Source organism: Oryza sativa, chromosome 8 (genome assembly GCF_034140825.1).
Source record: "Oryza sativa Japonica Group chromosome 8, ASM3414082v1".
Taxonomy (NCBI): domain Eukaryota; kingdom Viridiplantae; phylum Streptophyta; class Magnoliopsida; order Poales; family Poaceae; genus Oryza; species Oryza sativa.
In genome coordinates, this window is record NC_089042.1 from 15466587 (window position 1) to 15489985 (window position 23399).

The following is a 23399-nucleotide window of genomic DNA, read 5'->3' on the forward strand; positions in this document are numbered from 1 at the left end:
TATTTTTAATCCACTCTTTATTTTTTTTCTATATGTGCCTCAGGGTGGCTCATTCTCTTGTCCAGAGCGTTTAATAATCTTCAAGTCCCATTTACAATGCACATATTCTACAGAAATCGATTAGGTTTTTATCTGGAGCAATTTTAATCCTACTTAGAGCTTACAAACTTATTATAGTCGTCATGATAATTATAGTTTTATATAAAATAACCGCAAAAAATATACATTCAGAACAACATCAATATTTCTCACACGATGACACGGATAAGAAGAAAAGAAACCTACTCCTAAGGGCATGTCCAACAAAAGGAGCACCCCCAACATCCCACATGAGCAAAAGTGATGAAGGACCAGACTAGGGATATGCCTCACATTGTAAGCCATACCATCTCATTTTTACAATTCAGCACCTGTCAGTCGGTCACATTTTGTATTTAAACCCTTGGATTATTTTTATTCACATATAAGTCCAATATTTCAAGTATACCCCCCAGAAATCATAAACATATAAAAACATCAACCCCTCCTCTCCTCACCATATTTCCCCAATTTCTCCGGCGGTCTCTTCCCCGGCTTCGCCTCTCTCTCCCTGCACCTCCCCTCCCCGATGGCGCCGCCTCTCCCCGGCCCGGCCTTCTCTCCCCATCACCGGATCAAGCGGCGGTGGTGGCGGATCGAGGCGGCTGCTGCAGATCCACGCAGCGGCGGCCGGGATCGAGACGGTGGCCGCGGATCCACGCGGCGGCGACCGGGATCGACGCGGTGGCCGACCCATCGACATGGCGGTGCTTGGTATCGATGCGGCGATGGCCAGGACCACATCCCATCAATCTCCGATGCGCCGCTGCACTTCTTCTCCCCCACCGGTTAGCCTCGAGCTCGCCGGATCCACACGGCAACGACGGCCTCGACCTTGACTGTGATGGCAATGGCGCGGGAGCTCGAGTTGATGGCGAGCTGGAGCGACGGCATGGGGCGACACAGCTACCCAACACGCATCCTGGTCGATTCCTCCGAGCAAAAATGCGATGCCTCTGAGAAGGGCGCGTGGACCTCCAGCAGCATTCGCGCACCCCTACAGGGATGCGGCTCCTTCCGAGGTGACGTGAATATTCGCTTTCAGAGGTGTGAGACCACGCTCCAGGGTGGAGCGCTAGGCATGCCCTAACATGTCTTCTCTTGAATTATGAAAAAAAAATTTACAGGGTGATCATCATCTCAATATGCTCGGTCATCACTGGCTTATATAGCTGTGGGCCACCGGATTTCGCGAAATTCCATTTTCCACCGGTGCCCGAAACGAAAGGGGCTGTCAGAATCGTAAACCCTGGCTGTGGCAATGGCATGACCAAATTGTTAGCTTGCAGTCTCAAAAAAAAATGTGAGCTTGCAATAAGCCATTAAAACCCACTAATCCAGCCAAGTAATGCCGATTTTTACCCCACCTGGACCTGGACAAGGTGCCCCCAGATGGAGGAAGCCAGAGCAAACCAAAACCAAAGTGGGCACCACCAGCATCAGAATGCCCTTTATTCAAGGGGGCCCCACATTGTCAGCAGCTAGGCTAGTAACAGGTCATCATGCCTGAATAGGAAGAGGCAACAACCAATTGCCACACTTTCTTGCACAAAAACCCCTGACAGATCACAATATCACATGGCAAGTGTAGCCCAAGAAAACCCACAAGAATGCCATGGAGAAGAAGCTTCTGCTGCTTCTCTCTCTCTCTCTGTGTCTAGTCTACCAGCTTGCTGTATATTATTAGGTGCAACAGGGCAGCAGGCAGTGGTGGCCAACAATAGACAATTGGACAACCTGTTTCCTCCTCTTCGGCTCTCCTCCTCCTCCTCTTGCCTTCTCTTCTTCTTGTTCTTGCCCAATCCTAGTAGAAGCGCCTAACTTGTCGTTTGCTGTGGCTTGGGTTTTGAGAGCCGGAGGAGGCAGGATTGATTTTTCCATGATTGGGTTTTCTTGATTGATTGGCGCCTGCTGCTGCGGTGCGGTTGGTCCAAGAACCGGGATTTCCCGGCGCGGAATCCGGTCATCCAAGAGGTGAGATGATCTTTCTTTCCTTGCCCTGCTTCTCTCGCGGTTCTTTAGGCGTTCTTGGCGTTTCTGTTCTTCAATTATTATTATTACTATTTGTTAATTTTGAAGAAGTGGAGCGGGATTGTTCGCCTGTTCGTTGCTTTTGGCGAGTGTAGAATCCTGAAAATTTTAATGAGGTGGATGTGAGAGTCTGTTCTGTTGGTGGTGATTTTTGTCCCGGCCGTGAAGAACAACCGCTGCTCTACTGGGTGGTTCTTGATTTGGTTTTGGTCCGTTCTGCCAGTGTTGCTTGTTCTTTCTCAACTGCGAGGTGTGAGCATGGCGTTAAATTCCATCTTTTAGTGTTTATCCTCTAAATTTCTGAATTTTTGGGGGCGGTTGGATGGTTACACTCCATCCCGTATTTGAGGGCAAAGACAACTTCTATGTTAAATTCTGTTTTGTTTCTCTGTCAATTGGTCAGTCAGTATAAATTTGGCCCGTTCTTCACGCCAGTGAGGCGAAAATTGTTCAATCGGTTCAATCTTCAGAGAATTTCTTTATGGAAAAATCACAACTTCCGATTAGTGGATCAAGTCTCTTTCTTTGCGGTTTTTCCCCTGCAAATTTTTATGTCAAGTTTTGAGGCGGTAGCAGCAGCAGTCGTTTTCAGCATAGAAATATGCACATTGGAGGTATCGAATATTGTTTAATTTGTTTGGTAGTTTTGCTGAGGATATTCACCCAAGAACATAGTCTTCCCGGTCAGAAAAAATAATCTGATATATTAGTGGCAGTCCTCTTCTGAAGTCATCTCAGCTGAAATCTAGCCTGTTTTTCTTGCGGGTATTTTGTCGCTGGAGTTTTAATTTAGAAGTTTAAATTAAAGTTAAGGTTGTTTATATATATACGCTTATTGCTCCTCACCAATTAGTACAGTGAATTAACAAGCCTTAATTTCTTTATTAATCTGATATACATTGGGGGTGAACTGCTAAACTCTGGTCAAAGGCTGCTTGCCTGACCACACACTTCTTTTTTTCTGCAACTTGTGACAGGTCAAGTAGTGCATGTTACACGGTTTCTTCCGAGTGGTGCAAGAACTAGACCTTGTTTAGGCTTAACGTCTGATTTGTTTTTTTTTAACTTAGAAATTAAGCTACACTAAAATACCTAGTAGTAGCATGTTTTTGGTTTTGGTCGGTTGCACATTGTGGTGAGACAGGAAGTGCATAACACTTTTCCATTATTAGAAAAAGATTAGGTTGTTTTTGGATGATTTCCTTGATTTTGGGGGTGCTAAATAGTAGTAGTGCTGTTTGATTACATTTCGTCAAAATTACTTTTTTGACCTGCCTTTTGCTGTGCCATGGCCGATAGCCGTGCAGGGTTTGTCTGGGCTTTATCAGTGCACATATTTTTATGGTTCTTTAATCTGTGGTTACTCTCTGCTAGTGGTTTATTACCCAGCTGTAATCACCTGTTCATAGCGTGGAGCGTTTTGTTAATGCCTATTTAATGGAGTGATTCATTTTACTTTCCTGCCATGTCTTGGTAACTGCAAGCCAGATGTAGTAGTATATTAAAAGTTTCCCCTCCTAGTTTTGCTGGGGACCAAGAACATTGTCCAGCTTGTCTAAATACCAAAAGAAGTCTTCCCTTGCAAAGAGAGTGGAAGTGTGTTTTGCACTCTGAAAGTCTAGCTGGCATATTCTCATGATACTTTTCTCAATTTCTACTCCATTCCAGGTGCATCTGAATAGATAAGAAGAGAACATAATCTTTGGGCATTCTCTGTGGTTGATCTCTGAAAAAGGTATCAAACAGCCTGCAAATTAGGTCTCCTGCTCTTTCCATCAAAATGTCAGGTATCATTTTTTTTCTTATCTTATTTATATATTTGTGATGGGTTGCTGATGAAATGGTTGCTCATTAGTTTACTAATGGGTGCTATTGTGCTTTGTGTGTAAAGTTCGGCGCCGATCAGAGAGTATGGAGGGCCTGTTCTCGTTTGACGAGAGGAAAGATCGAAGGTCAGATGTGGAGAACTCGGAGGACGAGCGGAGAAGGCTATCCATTGGGTCACTCAAGAAGAAGGCACTGAATGCATCAAACAAGCTAACACATTCACTCAAGAAGAGGGGGAAGAGAAAGGTGGAGAATCGGCCCTCATTCACAATCGAAGATGTCAGGGATGAAGAAGAGGAGCGTGCTGTCTTTTCCTTCCAGCAGGAGCTTTTTAGCAGGAACTTGCTGCCTGACAAGCATAACGATTACCACATGTTGCTGAGGTTGGTGTTGGAACAATGCTGAAAGATTGAGAGCTACTGAAGCATGCAGTTGTTTGTTTCTTTCTTTCTTCCTTTCTTTTTTTCTTTTGTGCTGAAGCTCTTTCTAGTTTTATTTGCAATATGTGTCTAAAAGTTGTATGCCTTCATTATCTCTATAGGTTTTTGAAGGCTAGGAAATTTGACACTGAGAAAGCCATTCAAATGTGGGCTGAGATGCTCCAGTGGAGGAAAGAATTCGGCGCAGACACAATACTAGAGGTGAGGCTAAACGGCTAATGCTGCTATTAATTGATACATAAAAATTGAAAATTTAACTTCGCCAGATACTTCCTGAAGGATATTCAAATATGTTGGTCCATGTACACATTGTTTTGTTTACATAAATAGGAGATTCCATCTGGCATCTTAAACTAGGAGTGCTTTAAGGTATAGACTATAGAGTGATGAGTAGTAGTACGTATTTTATCCCCAAGCTCAAATCGGTTTATTTTGAAAGGATAACTGATGTCTACAAATAAATATTGCAGGACTTCAATTTTGAAGAGCTAGACGAGGTCCTTGTCTATTATCCTCAGGGTTACCATGGAGTTGACAGGCAGGGAAGACCGGTATACATAGAGAGACTAGGAAAAGTTGAACCAAATAAACTGATGCACATTACTACAGTTGACCGCTATATGAAGTATCATGTACAAGAGTTTGAGAGAGCATTCCATGAAAAGTTTCCAGCATGCTCTATTGCAGCGAAAAGGCATATTGATTCTACTACGACCATACTTGATGTCGATGGTGTGGTATGCTGATTCTTCTCATATCTGAAATCACATTTGTTTGTGCTGCAAATTCTCACGAATTATTTTATTACAAACTGTAATCCTAATAATGTTCCTACTATTCATTGCCAATTCTGTTGCAGGGTCTCAAGAACTTCAGCAAAACAGCCAGGGACATGCTGGGTAGAATGCAGAAGATTGACAGTGACTATTATCCTGAGGTATGCTACTTTTGTTAATTTCCTTGATCAATCCAAGGACTAAGTTTGGTTTACACTTTACCTGTATACTCAGACACTGCATCAGATGTTTGTTGTGAATGCTGGTAATGGTTTCAAACTACTCTGGAATACAGTGAAAGGCTTCCTTGATCCCAAAACTGCATCAAAGATACATGTGAGTATGAATCCTCCCTGGAGATATTCCTTTTCCTGCTCTTGTCCAAATAAATATACTATATTTTAATGGAGCTTCGTTTATAGGTTTTGGGAACAAAATTTCATGGAAAACTCCTTGAAGTGATAGATGCAAGGTAAGCTTTCCATTCAGAAACATTTTATATGGTTTCTTGATCATAATGATTTTGTCGTCATGTCTTTGATTTAATGCACATTGTTTTGCTATTTACAGCCAACTTCCTGAATTTTTGGGTGGAGCATGCACTTGTGCTGCTGAGGGAGGATGCCTCAAGTCTAACAAAGGCCCATGGAATGATCCTAACATTATGAAGGTAATTTTTGTTGATTTATTTCCTAAAAATATATGTGCTTCTTCTTAGTAAGGTTTAATAGTGGTTCAAAATTTGGATTATTTTTGTTGCTTTTGAATTGTGACAAGTGACAATATGATAATGCCTAGTTGATTTAGATTACTTAACTTACTACATAAAAACCCCAATATCTTTGTTCTCGGCATGCTTAAATTATAAATAGAACATGTTATATAATCAATCATTCAGGATTCTCTCTCTCTCTCTCTCTCTCTCTCTCTCTCTCTCTCTCTCTCTCTTCTGAAGAAAGCACACAGATCTCCTTATCTAGTTCAAACAATATTTTCAAAAGAATATTTTTTTTCCATACATGTTATACTGAAGTTTATAGCAGCATCCTCAACCGTGGTAATTTTGGTGGTTGCTTGCAGCTTGCACATAATAAGGAGGCAAAATTTACTAGACATACTCGGCGCTTGTCTGAGATTGAGCAACGAAGGGGTTCATTTGCTAGGCTACATCTTTTGAAGGTAAAGTCCACTTTTTATGTCTGAAGTCTGAACAACTTATATTGTTATGTTGAATATTCTAAAACATGAATGAAGGCATTGTGCTCTCCCATGAACCAGTTCACATTGACAATTAATAGCGTTTTTTTTTTCATGTACTCATGACAGGGTAGAAGCAGTGACACATCAACAGTGGAGTCGGGTTCAGATGTTGATGATCTCAGTTCTCCAATGATGAGAAGGCCAGTGGAATGTAGTCGATTAGCTCCAGTTCGTGAAGAAGTAAGCTTTTCCCTTATTCAGTTGTAGCATGAACTTGTTTATTCATGTGCCCATGCAAATTATTTTCTTAGTGTTTACGAAATCTCTTATATTCTACACAGATGCAGATCAGAGCACGAGACTCTGCAGCTTACTACAGCTGCGATGATCACTTTGTTGTGGTAGACAAAACTGTTGACTATGGTAGAGGAGGAGCGATGCCTGATAAAACTAGTGCCCCAGAAGTAAGAGCTCAAGCTCGGCCTTTTGGAGGTAGCACAACATCATATGCAACGGGTATGTTTATTTATAGTCTTCATATGTCATTTTATGTAATTCAGCAAATCTGTTTTTTTTTTATTCTCCCCTTACAAGATTCTATTCACCTTTGTAATTCTTATGGATAAGCTTTCCCTTGTGAATATTATGTCTGTGTTAAGCAAGGACAGCATTATACTTATCCCTATGCATTAATGTTTCTTGAAACATCCCTATGCATTAATGAAAGAACAAGCTATTGAACTTACTATTCTTAGACCTTAGTTCTTCCTTAGAACCATTCTTAACTATTTGCTTCGAGTAGTCTGTTCAGTGTTTTTTGTTTGTATAGGTTCCTCAAGCAACAGAGGCGGTATTTCCTCGAGCAACAGAAGCCGAACAGTCGTACCTAAAGAGAACACGGATGAAGGATTTTTCCGCCGTTTCTTCAGATTACTGCTGGCCTTGATTATAAAAGTTTTTGCCTTCTTCCACATAGCATATGGTCAGCAGGAGATGCGGGTTGACAATCCATTGCCTCCAGCTGAGCCTGAACCAACTTCTGATGATCATCCAGCAGTGGAGACTTTCAGTGTAGACCGCATCAGTCCTGTCATCGAGCGGCTTCAGAGGCTCGAGGGTAAGGTCGATGAGCTTGGCAACAAGCCACCAGAGATTCCCTTGGAGAAAGAGCGCTCCCTCTTGGAATCTTGGGATAGGATAAAATGTATCGAATCTGATCTCGAACGCACAAAGAAGGTAAGATGATCACATTATTTTCTGTCTGAGTCTTATCTCTATTTTCAAAATCCAGAAACTATTTCATAGTATATGAATATGAATAACTCTTTATCGTGCCTAAATATTTACTGTCAATAGCATAGAATTTAGATTATTAAACTCAGTACCAAACTACAAACTGAATACTATTATTTTAAGTGTTTCAAAAGAGGCAAGCCCACTGGTAAGATAGATAGAAAATATATGCACGGCACCTTGAATTTTATCTCTTTTTACAAAAATCAAGGTAGGTCAGAATCTTCTTATAGTCTTCTATATTACGGTGCTTGTGAAAATTGTCATAGCCTCCTGATAAAAAAAAAATGTCATAACCTTCTACCGAACTACCATTTAAATCTTGAGGCCCATCTCAAGTGTAAATATGAAACCTTTCCTCCTTACATTTATCAGGTGCTGCAAGCTACCGTGATGAAGCAACTGGAAATTGCAGAATCAATAGAGGAAGTGATTAGGAGGCAGCTAAGGGTAAAATTGGTCGCTCCTTCTGTTTCATCTTCTAACATGGATTGGCGTATCATATGCATATTCCATCTCACTGTTTTCCTGCATTGACTCTCCTTACACAGAGACGAAGATTTTGTGCGTAATAAAGAGACCTAACTCCAGAATTAACAACACATGTCATTGAGAAATAAGACTCAGGAGTACATTTGGCGGCAAAATTATGCATAGGACATGGTTGATGAGTGCAGACACTTGGATTCGGTGTTTGGATTGGCTCAAAGAATGGGTGGCAGGAGCCCAGAAACAGCAAAATATCAGCTCCCCTTCTGAATCTAAGAGGCTTGTCTATCCTTGATGTTAGCATAGGATGTTAGGATGGATGGCAAAAAGAAATGTAGAATAGGTAAAAATGGGAATGGATGTGAAACATATGTCATTGTCTGCATCTAGAAACATAAGCATCGAGTTCTCTTTGCCAAACAAATTTTCTTTATGTGATCCTGTGGTATGGCAAAATTGTAAGGGAAATTGTAAGAATTATGGAAAGTGCCTTGCATCAGGAATTGAGAGGCAAAGAGAAATGTAATCATCAAAATGATTACATTGTGAAAGTTGTGTCTTCTGCTCTAGCAAAGGGATTTTGTCAGAACTGAGTGATCACTACTAATTGTTTCTAATTAACCTGAAATTTCACTGCGCAATGGAAGTTTTTTTTTCTTTTCGCTGGGCTGCGCAATGGAAGTTGAGATCAATTCATCAGTAGATATGATAGTTGGACTTGTTTGATGTTCAGTTGCCAGTTGCCACCAGTCTTCTGTAGCTGTAATGTCATGCCATGAGTTCAGTTAGTAATAAGACTTTTTATGAGAGATTGTACGGTGAATGAGCTTCCCATTCTGTTGTGTCAAGAAAGTGGCAACATGATGGCGCAGTCCTTGTCTGTCCTCGTTGCATTGCTTTTACGTACACAATGTGACATCAGTCAGACATACTATCTCTGGCAGCGACCGAAAGGCACGCAACCCTGCAAATGATAAGTCCAAAGAGGCTGCATTCACAGTCTGTGTTTTCAGTTCACATTTCAGTACTGGTGTATTTTTCAGAACTAGTCCCTCCATCTTTGAATATATCAATATAGATTAAATATACTATAAATCTGAATTTATATTTAATCGAGATTGATATATTTTAAGACTAACAGAATATAACCGAAGCTTCATTCATTCAGAGAACCACAACTACTCCCGATAGGGGTGAAAACCGGGGGGGTGGGGGGGGGGGGTGAAAACGGTAATGGTAATTCCCGGCCAACCGACGTTTGTTTCCGGTAAGGGCGAGCCATATGGAAACGGAAATGGTTTTGCTGTTATACCGATCGTTTCTGTATTTACGTATTCTTATGGAAATTACCGTTTCTTATAATATGGTAATTACCGTATTTCTAAATATGATTTATAGGGCATGTCTCTACTTGACCCATAATTTAGAGATTGACGGACTCTTTAATCAAATCCCTAACTTGAGTGCATGGTTAAAATGAAGTTAATTTATAATTTATATAGTATAAGTTTGAATTTATTTATACATATAACATACTTATGTAAAGTTAAATATATGTTTTCATAGTTTAATGTTTCCGTATTTGTTACCGGTTTACGATCTGCACCGACATGTTTCCGTATGTATTGTTTCGTTTCTGGTTTTCCAATAATTCCGATATAGTTTTTGTTTCCGACTTTACCGTATTTGATTTTGTTTCCAAGAAAAATAAGGTTATGGAAATGGTTGAGGCTATTTTGCGATCGTTTCAGACCATTTTCCTCCCTAGCTCCCGAGTGGGTGGTTGCAATAGCCCTATGTGAGAGCATTTATGAACAGTAATAATATCTTTTCAAACTTCGAATAAAAGTTTGTCCAACACCCTAATTAAACCGGGCGCCTAACCCATGAACTTGGGTAAAATTCAAAATTATTCTAGAAAGATATCAATCTAAAAACAAACAAATTCAAAATTATTCTATAAGGATATCAATCTAAAAACAAACAAATTCAAAATTATTCAAGAAGGATATCAATCTAGAAATATTATATTCAAATTAATTTCGCTTAAAATTTCATGTTTTTTAGCTGGGATGGCATAAGAAGAGACTATCCAATGGTATTAAGATTACAAGAAAATTTTTAATTACAACAATAGAAGCCTGTCGAGGTTGTCCGTGCACCGGAGCGTACGCCCAGAAAGCACGTGCTAACCTCACAAAACACAAGCCTGTAAGACGGGGAACCTAGCACCAACCTCACCGCTGCTATACGTGGCCAATCACCGCCAATGCCAACACCGCACCACAAGACAAAGTCTTCAAAAACAATGTCTCCATGGAGGTTATGAGGCCAAATATACCGTCGCTGCTCATATAGGAACCTAGATATGGTTGCCCATAGAGATTTATGTCAAGAGAAGCAGGAGGGAGGCACCTCGACAACGTCCGGGGGTTATGGTAACCCATAGGCATCACCACTATCGGCCCAATGATTCGCCAGTCTAGACTTACACGGTTACACCTGAACCCGATACGATCCTTATCCACCATCCACCATCTCAGTTACCTCTATCCAAAAGTGGTAGCATGAGGCCTCCACCACACCGAACCGACCTCACTTCGCCAGCCGATCGAATTCAATGGGGAAAACATATAAAAGAATCAGGACCATCTGTAGTGCGTCGTCCATTTGAGTTAACCAGCACGTTCTCTTTTAGTAGCGTGTCTATTTCGATAGGGTCATCATCATATAAGTTGAACCTTTCTCTCAAAAAATTCATTGAATTTTTCCGCAAAAATATATACACTGAAATTCATGGGATATGAAACAAAACAGAGTGTGGCGTACCACTAGTACAGAAATCAATTTTGCAATCGGACTTTTCGCATGAGATTGGGTGGCCCGCATGCACCTAGATGTCTGTGAACAGTATTTTTTTCATGTGGGCAGCGCAACCACATGCGAACATCTCATCTTCACATGCGGTCCAAACTAGCCGAAACCCTAGCCTGCCACCACCCAAAAACCCTAGCCCCAAGCTGATGTCGTCGTTGCCGCCACCACCACCTTTGTCATGCTCATCGTCGTCCACCTTGCTGCCTGCCACACACGTGAGAGAGGGGACCGCTAGATCCATGAGGGAGGGGGGCCATCGCTGCCGGATCCGCGTGGGAGGAAGGCTGCCGCCGTCGATGCGCTGCTCCTCCGCTGGTCTCCCACTCGAGCCCGCCGATGGATCTGCGTGGGGGGAAGGCTGCCACCGTCGATGCGCCGCTCCTCCGCCAGTCTCCCATTCGAGCCCACCGCAGACCACTCGCTCCAGCTACCACCGCTTCGGCCGCCGGAGAAGAGAAGGGGGGGAAGGGAGAGGGAGTGGGAGAGGAGTTATGGCGTGGAGAGAAGAGAAAGAAAAAAAGGTGTGGTGCAGAGAAAGAGGAGAAGGAGAAAAAATGGTGCGGAAAAGTGTGTGGGCCCAAGTGCTCTCCATGTAGCCCGCATGTGAAAATCTATTTAAGAGACCTGTATGTGAAAATGGACTCATTTTTGCATGCGGGTATGTTAAGAGGTCCGCCTGTGAAAATTAATTTTTGTATACGAACGTTTTAAGCAACCGTATGCAAAAATGGAATTTTTTTAGAACTAATATTATTTTAATGGAAAATCGCAAAAGTAGTGGCCAACCGGGGGAAATCGCGAATATAGGGGCCTGTCGAACGGGTGTAGTTCGATAGGGCACATATCGAACGGCCGGCGCGTGATTGAAAAGGCGATCAAACGGCTGCAGTTCAACAGGGCATGTCAAACAGTGGCATTTCGACGGGGCCTGTCGAACAGGGGCATTTCGATAGGGTGGGCTGTCGAACAGGGGCAGTGCGACAGGCCCCTGTCGAATACCACCAGTTCGACAGGCTAAGCTGTCGAACAACGGTTGTTCGACTGGTCCACTCGCCCATTTTTTTTTAATAATATGTTGTTTGTTTCATTATTGTAATATTTTATGTGTAAGGAAGGAAAGATTATTTTAATGTTTCATGTATAGGGTTTAGGGTTTTGATAATGTATGGTGGGAAATATTAGTATTTATTTGTTTATTTAATATATTTTATGGGAAATTGTAGTATTTATTTGTTGGTTAAAATATTTGGATTATTTAGTTTCATTATTTGTATATATTTTTGGTTTCATGGCTTTGTCGCAATTTATTTAGTAAGGACGGATAAAGAATAGGAGGGGATCGAAGAGATTGCAGCGGATGCACAAATGAGCTTAATAGATGAAAAAGAGAATGAAACATTAGCTAACACATAGATAAACATAATCCATTCATGAGGCATACAACAACATTGTGAGGACGTCCCAAAGCCTAGGTGGTGCAACGCTCCAAGGCATGTCAGCGCGAAATATCTAGATGGATGGGGTCTCAAATAAAGCCCAAATAAATACGGTAACCATCCAACCTCATCACAGACCCCGACATGTCTTGAAGAGTGCACTACATAGGCTCTAAGCCATCAGATATGAAATAGAAGACACAACCATTGGAATAGCCACACTAGTCATCTATGTCATACGCCCGTCAACCACTCAATGGTGGCGACCAAAAGCGTACCCCAGAGACTCGATCTCAACAAAGGCATATTCCCCGGTTATCTCAACCATTTCAAACCCATCCTCATGTGGGACTAGTTGCCCAGGAATGCAACATAGTCTCACATAAATCATCTCAAGCATGATATCCAAATAATAAGTGGTTCTAAGCAATAAGCATAAATAATCTTAATAAGGTTCTAAGTAGTACTTGGTGACAAGCCATAAATATTGGTTCATGCGGTAAGCGTGCTACCCAAAAGCCCATAGGCAAACCGACTAGGATAAATCCCTAGTTAGAACCATCCTAGAAATCTGCAACATCACAAGCTGCATCAAACTCCTCATCCAAACAGTCATTACCTGCAGCGGGGTCCGAGCATAAACAAGTAATAGAAAGCAAGAAATCAGTACATTAATCAAATTAATGTACTGGCAAGTCGGAAACAATCCTAGCATACTACATGTTGGCCATATTCAAGGATAAGCTGTGTATAGGTTAATTTGCATAAATGCCAATTTTAGTTCACAACATGTTTCGCAACGGAATTTTATAACAATAGTATAGAGTAAGTAAAACTTGTAATGTGAATGAATAAATAATACACATCTACCCCTCAAGGTAGATCATCACCACTCTCCATCATCTCATCACCATTCACCGAACTTTACCCAAGTTCACAAACAAAACATTCCAACCATTTTCCAGGTTCACAAGAGTTTATCAAAATCACAAATTATACTCATGACACTTCACCATGCCGCTCATGACCGTGAGCACGGCTAATCGATTAGTTTTAGACTCTGCAGAGTTTGTACAACTTTTAAGCCCACATGATATGGATCGCTCTAGTTTTTCCGATACCCGTCGGTATCACCACACTCTACACATTGAGTGTGATCTAGAGGTCATAACGGAACCGTTACATTGTTTATTGTCTAGCCTTGCACCAGCACGATGTGTGTTTTACCCACGCTACTAGCAAGGTAGCGCCACTAGGTAGCGGGCCCACGCTTTAACCTAGCGCCGTAAGGAACCCAGCCCGGAATACCTCACGAGGCACGACACCGTTGTATTGGATAGACTACCCGCTAAAATCATCACATACCACATATCATTAATCAATTTCATCATATCACAAACCATAGGAAGTTCCGATAAGTGGCGGTGTGTCTCGGTATGCCCATGCATGTGTATGCAGAGGCTTGGTTAGTGCAAAGGGTTAGTGCATGTGCTCTCATATGGTACCAGGGTGCTCACCAAGCAGAGAAACGGAGGCAGCGAGGTCCAGGGAGCGGAGGAGGTGGTGGTTGTTGGCCAACGGCGGTAAAACTCCGGCGTCGGCGTCGCCGGGTCAACTCAAGGCGCGAACTGCAACTTCGAGAGTACGGGGGTGTTAGAGATGAGCCACAGAGGGTGCATGCACGAGGAATCCGGCGGAAACTCACCGGAGCTTGGTGTTGCTTCGGTGGTGAGGAACGGCGGCCGGAGCGGTGTCGGCGGTTCGGGTGGCCGGCGGCGAGGACGGTGACGCCCACCACGTGCTCGACAGATTGGTCCTAGGGCAAAAGGGGTACGGGTGAGCTCAGCGTGATGCGTAGGTCACATTCCATAGGAGGGAAGAGAGAGGAACTCACCAGGGATGCACGGCGACAACGGCTAAGTCGCCGGAGCCGGGTAAGACGGCCGAGCTCTGGGCATTCTGTGCGTGGGGTGTGTTTTCTTGGACTTGGAACGCGATGTGGGGAGTGTGCTGTTGCTTCTGGTGCTTTGGCATGGGATATAAGGAAGAGTGGAGTGGGGGAGTGAGAGAGAGAGAGGTCGCTGGTGCTTTCATTGTGTTCCTTGGGCATCCATTGGGCATGGGGGACGGTGGATGCTGTGAGGGGAGAGTGGGAGGCTGTCATGTGGGTCCCAGAGGGTGTGGGGCCCACTGTCAGTGAAAGAAATTCGAAAATAGCCTTGGAGGCTGTCAAAGAGGGTTGCCTGCCAAGGATCTTTGGAGGGGATTCAAGGTGGATTTTGTGCAGCAAGAAATCTGGGCTAGATATCCTCTTGGTCAGGGGTGATGTGGAGAGTAAATGTGCTGAAGTGGATTGGGTTAGAAGTCTCTGGTTTAGGTTTGATGGAGTGATGAACATGTATTGACAGTGTTGGTTAGCAGCAGTTGACAGTGCAGTTATGTCACGCCCAGAAATTCTCAAACCAGAATTTCTAAGCTGAATGTGCATTAAATCCCTGTCCAGGACCAGCCAGGGTACACAAACGACAATTGTTGACATACAGATCCACGTCTTACAAAAATAGAAAAGATTACAAATGCAGCGGAAAAGAATAAAAGCGAGCTAAACCGGGAAGCTTGACTTCAGCAGCGGGCGGCTCCACTCCACAGGCAATCCTTGACGGCAGCGACGAAACCAACTTTGACAAAACAGCTCCAACTAGGAAGATCTTCAGCTCTGGTGTGGGGGAAAAGAGAGCAAGACTGAGTACTACCCACTGTACTCAGCAAGTCATACCGGAAGAGGAGGTATGATGCAGGATATAACCAAAGGAGGCTAGAGGTTCTTTTGCATAAAGCTAGCATTTAAAAGCAGTAGTTGGAAGCAGTAAAACAGCTGTAGTAATTAATCAATATTAACCAAACACTGTCCAACGCTACACCACGTTGCAACAGGCCCAACCAACCTCCTGAACTACACCAGTTCATTAAGCTAAACTAGGGGTGAGACTAATCACGGTGAATCTGGTTGATCGCCCATAACCGCGGGCACGGCTATTCGAATAGTTTTACTCTGGCCAGAGGTGTACAACTGTACCCACAAGACACGATTCCACACATGTCGCCATGCCCCGAAGTATCACCATGATACTGCAAAGGGGGAAATCGTGACAAGACCCTCCACATAACCCTCCCCTAACCATCCACACCACGCTAAGGTTTCACCCCCACCCCTCAAAAGGCAGTGGGCGGTCCCCTCTTGCGCCGCGGTGAATCCGGCAGCTGGACAACCGGACACCCCGGCCGACCCAACTCCATCACGCCCACCCTCGCCACCGGTGCCTAGGAAAGGGTCGAGCTATACTTCAGATCAAGCAGTTACCCACTCCCGCTTGTGGTAAGCACGGTAAGTCTCCCAGGGTTTCCCGTGAACTGGTCCTTAACTGCCATGGGTGCGACCAGCAAAACCATGCACCCACAGCCCACCATTCAGTGTATTTTAATTAACTAACACCATTGCGGTGGCACCAATCTAAAGCTATGCCAATAGACAAAGTCTATGTAATAAGGTGATCCCCATTTGTGTGCTAGTTGAACTAAGCATGGCTAAGCATTTCCTAACCAACATCTAGTCATTTTGATACCCAGGTTATCAATGGCATAAGGTAAACAATAAATGGCTGAGTATTAGGACCCATCCCACATGATATTGTAAAAGAATGCACATTTAATAGAAATGCGGGATATTTGTAAATTGGGTACAATATGATCAAACGTATTGCATGACTTGCCTTTCTCTCGCACTGATGAGATCACAGCAACGTCTTCGAGAAACCGTGGATCGACGAAACGGCCGAAACCTACGCGACAAACAAAGCACACAAGCAAAACATGCTATAAGACTACAGAAACAGGAAACAAAACCATTTTTAATGGATTCTTTGCATTTTTCTTGATTTACTGAGACTTGAATGGACTTAAACGGAGCTCGGATGATTTACTTATGATTTTTAGAAGATAAACTGTGTTTTTACTAATAAAGAAAAGTCCTTAATTAATTATTGCGCAATTATTGCCCCAGGGCTGACGTCAGCGAGGGGAGGGGGCGGCGCCGACATGCGGGCCCCACTGGTCAGCGACACTAAGAGAGGGAGAGGGGGCGGCTGGCAAGCGGGCCCCACTGGCAGCGGCACAAGGGGAGAGGGAGGGGTGGTCCACCGGCTGGTGGGCCCCACCGGGCAGCGGCACAGGGCGGGAGAGGGGCGTGGCTGTTGGCTTGGCACGGCTCGAGCCGGCCGGCCATGGCGAGGCGACGACGGCGCACGACCGCCGGCGGTGACCGGCGGCGCGGGGAGACGGCGGCGACCGGCGCGAAGGCGGCGGCGGCAGCCGAAGACGACGACGCACGCGCGGAGGGCGGCGGCGCTCACGGGGGAGAGGAAAGGAAGGAGGAAAGGTGATTCCTCACCGAGGCGATGGCGGCGACCGGCGTGGGAAGAGACGAGCGGCGATGACCGGCGACGCGGAGGCACGGACGGGCGGCGGCGACACCCTAGGGGAAGATGGAGAGGCGTTAGGAGAGGAGACGACGACCACGGCGGCTTGAATTGCCGGCCGGAGATGGAGGGGAGGGAAAAACTCACCGGCTCGCGAGGGGAGAGGTGCTCCGGTGGGATTCCGGCGACGCGAGGCGGCGGCCGGGAAAGCTCTTGTAGCGGCGAAGCTAACGGCGGCGGCGGTTTGGCGCGGCGGCGACTCTAGCGGCGGCGGCTCGCGGCCGAAGGCGGCGGCCAGCGGCGGAGCTCGGGTGCGACGGCGCGAGGGCGGTAGACGGCACGGGAGAGCGCGGCGAGTGCGAAAAAACGAGAGAGGAAGACGCGGGGAACGATTTATAGGCGGAGGGGGAGGCGGTCGTGGCCGGGAACCCATCCTATTGCGCCGGCGACGTGGGAAGGTGGGGGAGAGAGAGAGGGGTGGGATTCAAATTCGAATCCCGCCCATTTGCGAGGCGCGCGAGGGCGGGAGACGCGGGGGAGAGGCGGCGACGTGGGAGGGGGACGCGGGAGCGGCGCGGCGTGGGCGCGGGAAGAGCGGAGGAGGCGGCGACGTGGCGGATTCGGCGGCGGTTGCCGTCGGAGGCGGGTGGCTGGAGGAAGGGGACGACCTGACAGGTGGGCCCCACCTGTCAGCGTCCCGGAGAGAGGAGGAAGGAGAACGGGCCGGCCCACAAGGGGAGGCCGAGCGCGGGCGACGGGTGGAGTGGACTGGGCCGACGGCCCAATAGAGAAAAAGGAAGGAAAAAAAAAGGAAAAAGAAGAAAGGATTTTTCCTGGGATTAAAAATTGCACTTTGGTGATTTTTAATTGGTTAAAATTATTTCCAAGGCTCTGAAAATTCCACTAAAAATCCTGTTAATATATTGTGACATGTAGAATCCAAGAAAAATTCCACATGCCGATTCCGATTATTATTTGCATTTATTAATTAGGGAATTAGCTCTAGGTTAATTAAGATAATTTCTTCGGACGATTTATTTAGCCAAATTTTTAAAGCAAGCAAAAAGGGGGAAAACTTCAGGGCGTGACAAACCTACCCCCCTTAAACGGAATCTCGACCCCGAGATTCGGAAGAGCTGGCGAAGAGGTGCGGGTGGGTGGCCTTCAACTCATCTTCTCTTTCCCAAGTGGCCTCTTCCTCTGAGTGGTGGCTCCACTGAACCTTGCAGAATCTTATTACTTTGTTTCTGGTCTTTCTCTCGCTGGTTTCGAGGATACGAGTTGGCTTCTCCACATACGTCAAGTCTTCCTGGATTTCGATTTGATCCGGACTTGCCTGTTCCTCAGGAACTCTCAAACATTTCTTCAACTGGGAGACGTGGAACACATTATGGATGCCAAGCATGTTGGAGGGAAGCTCGAGCTGGTAAGCAACTTCACCTCTACGTTCCAAAATCCGATATGGTCCCACAAAGCGTGGTGCCAACTTTCCTTTGGTTTGGAAGCGATGTACTCCCCTGAGCGGAGTGACACGGAGATACACATAATCCCCTGTTTCGAAAGCGAGCTCCCTTCGGCGGTTGTCTGCATAGCTTTTCTGCCGAGACTGCGCGATTCTCAATCTTTCCCTAACAGCTCTGACTTTCTCTTCTGCCTCATTTAAAACTTCTGTACCAAACAACTGGCGTTCCCCTGTCTGATCCCAGAAGAGCGGAGTACGACACCTCCGTCCATACAGTGCTTCAAACGGTGCCATCTGCAGACTAGCTTGGTAACTGTTGTTGTACGAGAACTCAGCATACGGCAAGCTTTTGTCCCATGCTCCACCAAAGTCAAGCGCACATGCTCTCAACATATCCTCTAGTATTTGATTGACTCGCTCGGTCTGGCCATCTGTTTGTGGATGGTAAGCGGTGCTGAAATTCAACCGGGTTCCCAATTCTTCTTGTAATTTCTGCCAGAACTTTGAAGTGAATTGGCTTCCTCGATCAGACACGATCTTCTTAGGTACACCATGTAAACACATAATTCTTGCCAGGTAGAGTTCTGCTAATTTCTTCCCTGAGTAGGTAGTGTGCACCGGAATGAAGTGAGCCACTTTGGTGAGTCGGTCAACGACTACCCAAATAGAATCATGCCCCGATGACGTCCTGGGCAAACCGGTGATGAAATCCATTCCGATTTCTTCCCACTTCCATTCTGGAATCTGAAGTGGCTGTAGCAAACCTGCTGGCCTTTGGTGTTCTGCCTTTACTCGTTGACAGACGTCACAGAGTGCTACGAACTCAGCTATTTCCCTTCTCATGCTGACCCACCAGAACTTTTCTTTGAGGTCTTGGTACATCTTAGTACTACCGGGATGAATGGAATATTGAGTTTGATGAGCCTCGGTTAGTATCAGGTCTTTTAATTCCTTGTTTTCGGGTACACACAATCTTTCTCCCATCCAGATTGTTCCTTGTTCATCCTCAACAAAACCTCGGGCTTTTCCAACTCTCATGTTCTTTTTGAGCTCTGCTATTTCAGGATCACTTGCTTGAGCTATGCGAACCTGCTCCACCAGTGTGGGCTGTGCCTCTAGGGCAGCCACGAATCCGTGCTCAACTATACCAAGGTTCAGATGTTCCAAATCGCGTTGAACCTCACAACATAGTTGCTTTACCCATGCAACATTGCAGTAGCTCTTCCTGCTCAAGGCATCCGCAACCACATTAGCCTTGCCGGGATGATAATGTATTCCCATATCATAATCTTTGATCAGCTCCAACCATCTTCGCTGTCTGAGATTCAAATCAGGTTGAGTAAAGATGTACTTTAGACTTTTGTGATCTGTATATACCTCACAACGGTTACTGATGAGATAGTGCCGCCAAATCTTTAAAGCATGAACGACTGCGGCCAATTCCAGGTCGTGCGTCGGGTAGTTGCCTTCATGAGGACGCAACTGCCGTGAAGCATAAGAAACCACTTTGCCATCCTGCATCAACACACATCCTAGCCCCTGGCGAGATGCATCACAATAGACCTGGAAATCTTTCGTCTGATCAGGCAGGATTAAGACTGGTGCAGACACCAACCGTCGTTTGAGTTCTTCAAAACTCCTATTGCATTCAGCAGACCAGATAAACTTTTCTTCCTTCTTCAATAGCTGTGTCATTGGCTTAGCAATTTTAGAGAAGTTCTCAATGAACCGGCGGTAATAACCCGCAAGTCCTAAGAAACTCCGAACCTGAGTGACTGTCCTTGGTGGGGTCCATTTGGTAACTGACTCCACATTTGCTGGATCCACAGCTACTCCTTGAGCATTCACGATGTGACCAAGAAACTGAACTTCCTTAAGCCAGAAGTCGCACTTGCTGAACTTGGCATATAGCTGGTGCTCTTTTAACTTTTCAAGTACCAGCCGAAGATGCTGCTCATGTTCTTCCTCGGACTTGGAGTAGATAAGTATGTCATCGATGAAAACCATGACAAACTTGTCTAGAAATTCCATAAACACCTTGTTCATCAAATTCATGAAGAAGGCAGGTGCGTTAGTGAGTCCGAAAGACATAACTGTGCATTCGAACAACCCGTACCGAGTGATGAATGCTGTCTTTGGAATATCCTCTTCGCGGATCCTCAACTGGTGATAGCCTGACCAAAGGTCTATCTTAGAGAACACAGTAGCTCCTTTCAGCTGATCGAACAGATCATCAATCCTTGGCAAAGGGTACTTGTTCTTAATAGTGACCTCATTGAGTGCGCGGTAGTCCACGCACATCCTCTTGGTTTTGTCTTTCTTTTCCACAAAGATAACCGGAGCACCCCAAGGCGACGTGCTCGGGCGGATGTATCCCTTCTGTAACTGTTCATCAACTTGCTTCTTGACTTCCGCCAACTCGTTGGCTCCCATTCTGTAAGGCCTCTTGTGGATCGGTGCAGTTCCAGGTACCAAGTCAATCCGGAACTCGATATCCCTTTTTGGTGGCATTGTTGTCAGATCATCCGGAAAAACCTCTGGATACTCTCTGACTATGGGAATATCCTCCAGCTTCTTAGTGGTTTTCTCCACTGCTACCTCTTGTTCTTCACCAGCAGCCTGGTTTAAACTAATCCCTGGCTTCTGCGGCACTGGAGACTGGAAGATTACCACCTCTCCTTTTGCATTGGTCAACTTGATGGTGCGGCTGGCGCAATCAATCACTCCTCTGTGCCTTGCCAACCAATCCATTCCAAGTATGACATCTAGGTCCTTGGATTCGAGAAGAATGAGGTTGGCTGGAAAAATCAACCCTTGAATTTCAACTGTCACAGATGGGCAGTAGTGAGTTGTGGTCATGCCACCTCCAGGAGTATGAACTCGCATTGGTATCTTAAGCTTCACTAAAGATAACCCATGTGCACCAGCAAAACGCTTGGAAATAAAGGAATGGGTTGCACCAGAATCAAACAATATTACTGCCGGTGTCGAGTTGACGGGGAATGTGCCCAATATAACCTCTGGTGCTGACTGCGCCTCCTCTGCAGATGCATGATTAACACGGGCCTGAACGAACTTGGGTCCGGCACGTCTTGGCTTCGGGCACTTTCCAACCGTGTGTCCGGGTTTGTTACAATTGAAGCAGAGTTCGGGTTTTTCTCCCAACCTCTTGGGCTGTTCTGGCAGAGCTGGCTGAACTGATTGAGCTGGAATCTTTAGTGAACTCGGAGTAGGGTTGAGGCTGTGCTGCTCACTATTGTTGTGACTGTCACTATGGTGGTTCTTGTTGAAGTTACCCGGGTGGTAGGGACGGTGCTGCCGGATAATCATGGTGGAAGGTCCACCGTGATGTCCCATCGTGAAACGAGGCTTCTGACTCTTCCCCTGGGGAGTCCGGAACTGAGCTGCCTTCCTCTTACGGTTTATTTTGTTACAGTGCTCCTCCTGACGGATAGCCTTATCCACCAGCTTCTCAAAGTCCTCATAATCTCTAGAGATCAACTGGTTAGTCAATTCATCATCAAGACCAGACAGAAACTTCTCCTGCTTCTCGGCATCGGTACGCACGTCCTCAGGGGCGTAGCGCGCGAGGAGGTTGAACTCATGCAAATACTCTATAACTGTTCTGGTTCCTTGTTGCAGGGAACGGAACTCTCTCTTCTTTTGTGCCACAATTCCCTCGGGAACCTGTGCTTTATTGAAACTATGACGAAACTCTGTCCAAGTAAACTCTGCCCCAGCTGGACGGGTCACCATGTAGTTGTCCCACCAAATAGAAGCGGGACCTTGTAGCTGGTGTGTAGCAAAAGCAACCTTCTCCTGCTCGTTGCATTGCAAAAGATTCAGCTTCTTCTCAATGGCATGAAGCCAGTCGTGGGCCTCGATTGGGTTGGTGGTGCTTGAGAAGGTGGGCGGCTTGACACGAAGAAATTCTAGCAGTTTGGACTGAGGAGGTGGAGAACCAAACTGCAGGTTCTGCTGCTGCAGCTGTGCTTGCTGCTGCACCTGCTGCAACACCTGATGGTACTGTTGCTGCATCTGTTGCATCATCATTGTCATCATCTGAGTCTGATTGTCCAACACCTGAGCAATTGTTGGGTTCTCGGGCGGTGGGGACGGACTGTTGTCAGATGCACCGTTGGCACGTGCTCCATTGGTCGGCTCTTCGCTGCCACTGGCGTTGTTCGAGTCGCGTGAACCATTCCTTATCTCCATCTGAAGGGGATAGGTAGAAATATGAGAAAAGGAAGAAAAACAGGGGGCTCAGAAACTAATCTTGCTTATGAATTTAAGTGCAATTATCTTAATCTTGATTAAAACACTGAAAAAGAGGCACGCAACTCCTAATTGAGGCAGTCATACCACTGACACATGATATCGACCGCCGACTAACCCACAAGCAACAAACCTAAACACGAAAACTAGCAAGCAAACAGACTAAGAAGGCGATAAAGCTAAGGGTGGCGACTCTGAAGCTTGGAGCGGCGCTTGCGAACGAGGGATAGGACTGACATCTAAAGTAGACAAGGGATAGGAACCAATTTATGCTCAAATCCAAATTAAACAAAGCAAAAGAAGACTCAAATAAATAACCGAGCAGGATGATTTTTATGCATAGAACATTTTTCATGAACTCAAATAAAGACACTAATGCAACTAAACAATAAATTAATGCATAGACTAGTTGCATGGAAAATGATGCGCATAACATTGCCCCCATCGAATATAGACACGACCTAATGCATAAACCCCCAATAAATTCCCGACTGACTGTCGAATAAACTCCAACTAAAATTTTTCTAAAGCCCTAGGCTGAGCTAATTTTTTTTTTTTTTTTAAAAAAAAAATCCGACCCGAAAGAACGACCAAGATTTTTCCCGCAAACCAAAGAGGCAAAACTCCAAATTTTCCCGAAACAATTCCAGGTGCAAAAAGGGCATATGCAGATGAAAAAGGGGTTCAGAGGGCTCTTAGGGTTTCCAGTTGGCTTGTCCTACGGTCAAGGTCGGCTCTGA

At 45.3% G+C, this 23399-nt stretch overlaps 1 protein-coding gene and 2 long non-coding RNA genes across 3 annotated transcripts; 1 reads left to right on the plus strand and 2 right to left on the minus strand.

Annotated features, from left to right (window-relative positions):
• Window positions 1-1784: 1784 nt before the first annotated feature.
• LOC4345327 (phosphatidylinositol/phosphatidylcholine transfer protein SFH13) lies at window positions 1785-8685 on the plus strand. The gene is made up of 15 exons (XM_015795449.3): window positions 1785-2052; window positions 3778-3896; window positions 4001-4319; window positions 4478-4577; window positions 4847-5113; window positions 5236-5313; window positions 5387-5488; window positions 5575-5624; window positions 5723-5822; window positions 6233-6331; window positions 6479-6592; window positions 6694-6868; window positions 7182-7588; window positions 8021-8095; window positions 8197-8685. Exons 2-15 carry the CDS (start codon window positions 3890-3892, stop codon window positions 8215-8217), a joined length of 1914 nt encoding a protein of 637 aa, XP_015650935.1. The 5' UTR covers window positions 1785-2052; window positions 3778-3889; the 3' UTR covers window positions 8218-8685.
• A 5226-nt stretch (window positions 8686-13911) lies between these two features.
• LOC136357542 (uncharacterized) lies at window positions 13912-14475 on the minus strand. The gene is made up of 3 exons (XR_010742904.1): window positions 14342-14475; window positions 14153-14263; window positions 13912-14081 (listed from the first exon to the last, which is right to left on the minus strand). It is a non-coding gene; the product is annotated as an uncharacterized lncRNA (long non-coding RNA).
• A 619-nt stretch (window positions 14476-15094) lies between these two features.
• On the minus strand, window positions 15095-17138 carry LOC136351336 (uncharacterized). The gene is made up of 3 exons (XR_010734347.1): window positions 17070-17138; window positions 16895-16978; window positions 15095-15163 (listed from the first exon to the last, which is right to left on the minus strand). It is a non-coding gene; the product is annotated as an uncharacterized lncRNA (long non-coding RNA).
• Between the last annotated feature and the right edge of the window lie 6261 nt (window positions 17139-23399).

Excerpts from the sequence above, each read along its gene's own strand:
- LOC4345327 (XM_015795449.3), top strand. Across the intron at positions 5,114-5,235 it reads TACTTGATGTCGATGGTGTG|GGTCTCAAGAACTTCAGCAA; the intron begins GTATGCTGATTC and ends ATTCTGTTGCAG. Across the intron at positions 6,593-6,693 it reads TAGCTCCAGTTCGTGAAGAA|ATGCAGATCAGAGCACGAGA; the intron begins GTAAGCTTTTCC and ends TATTCTACACAG.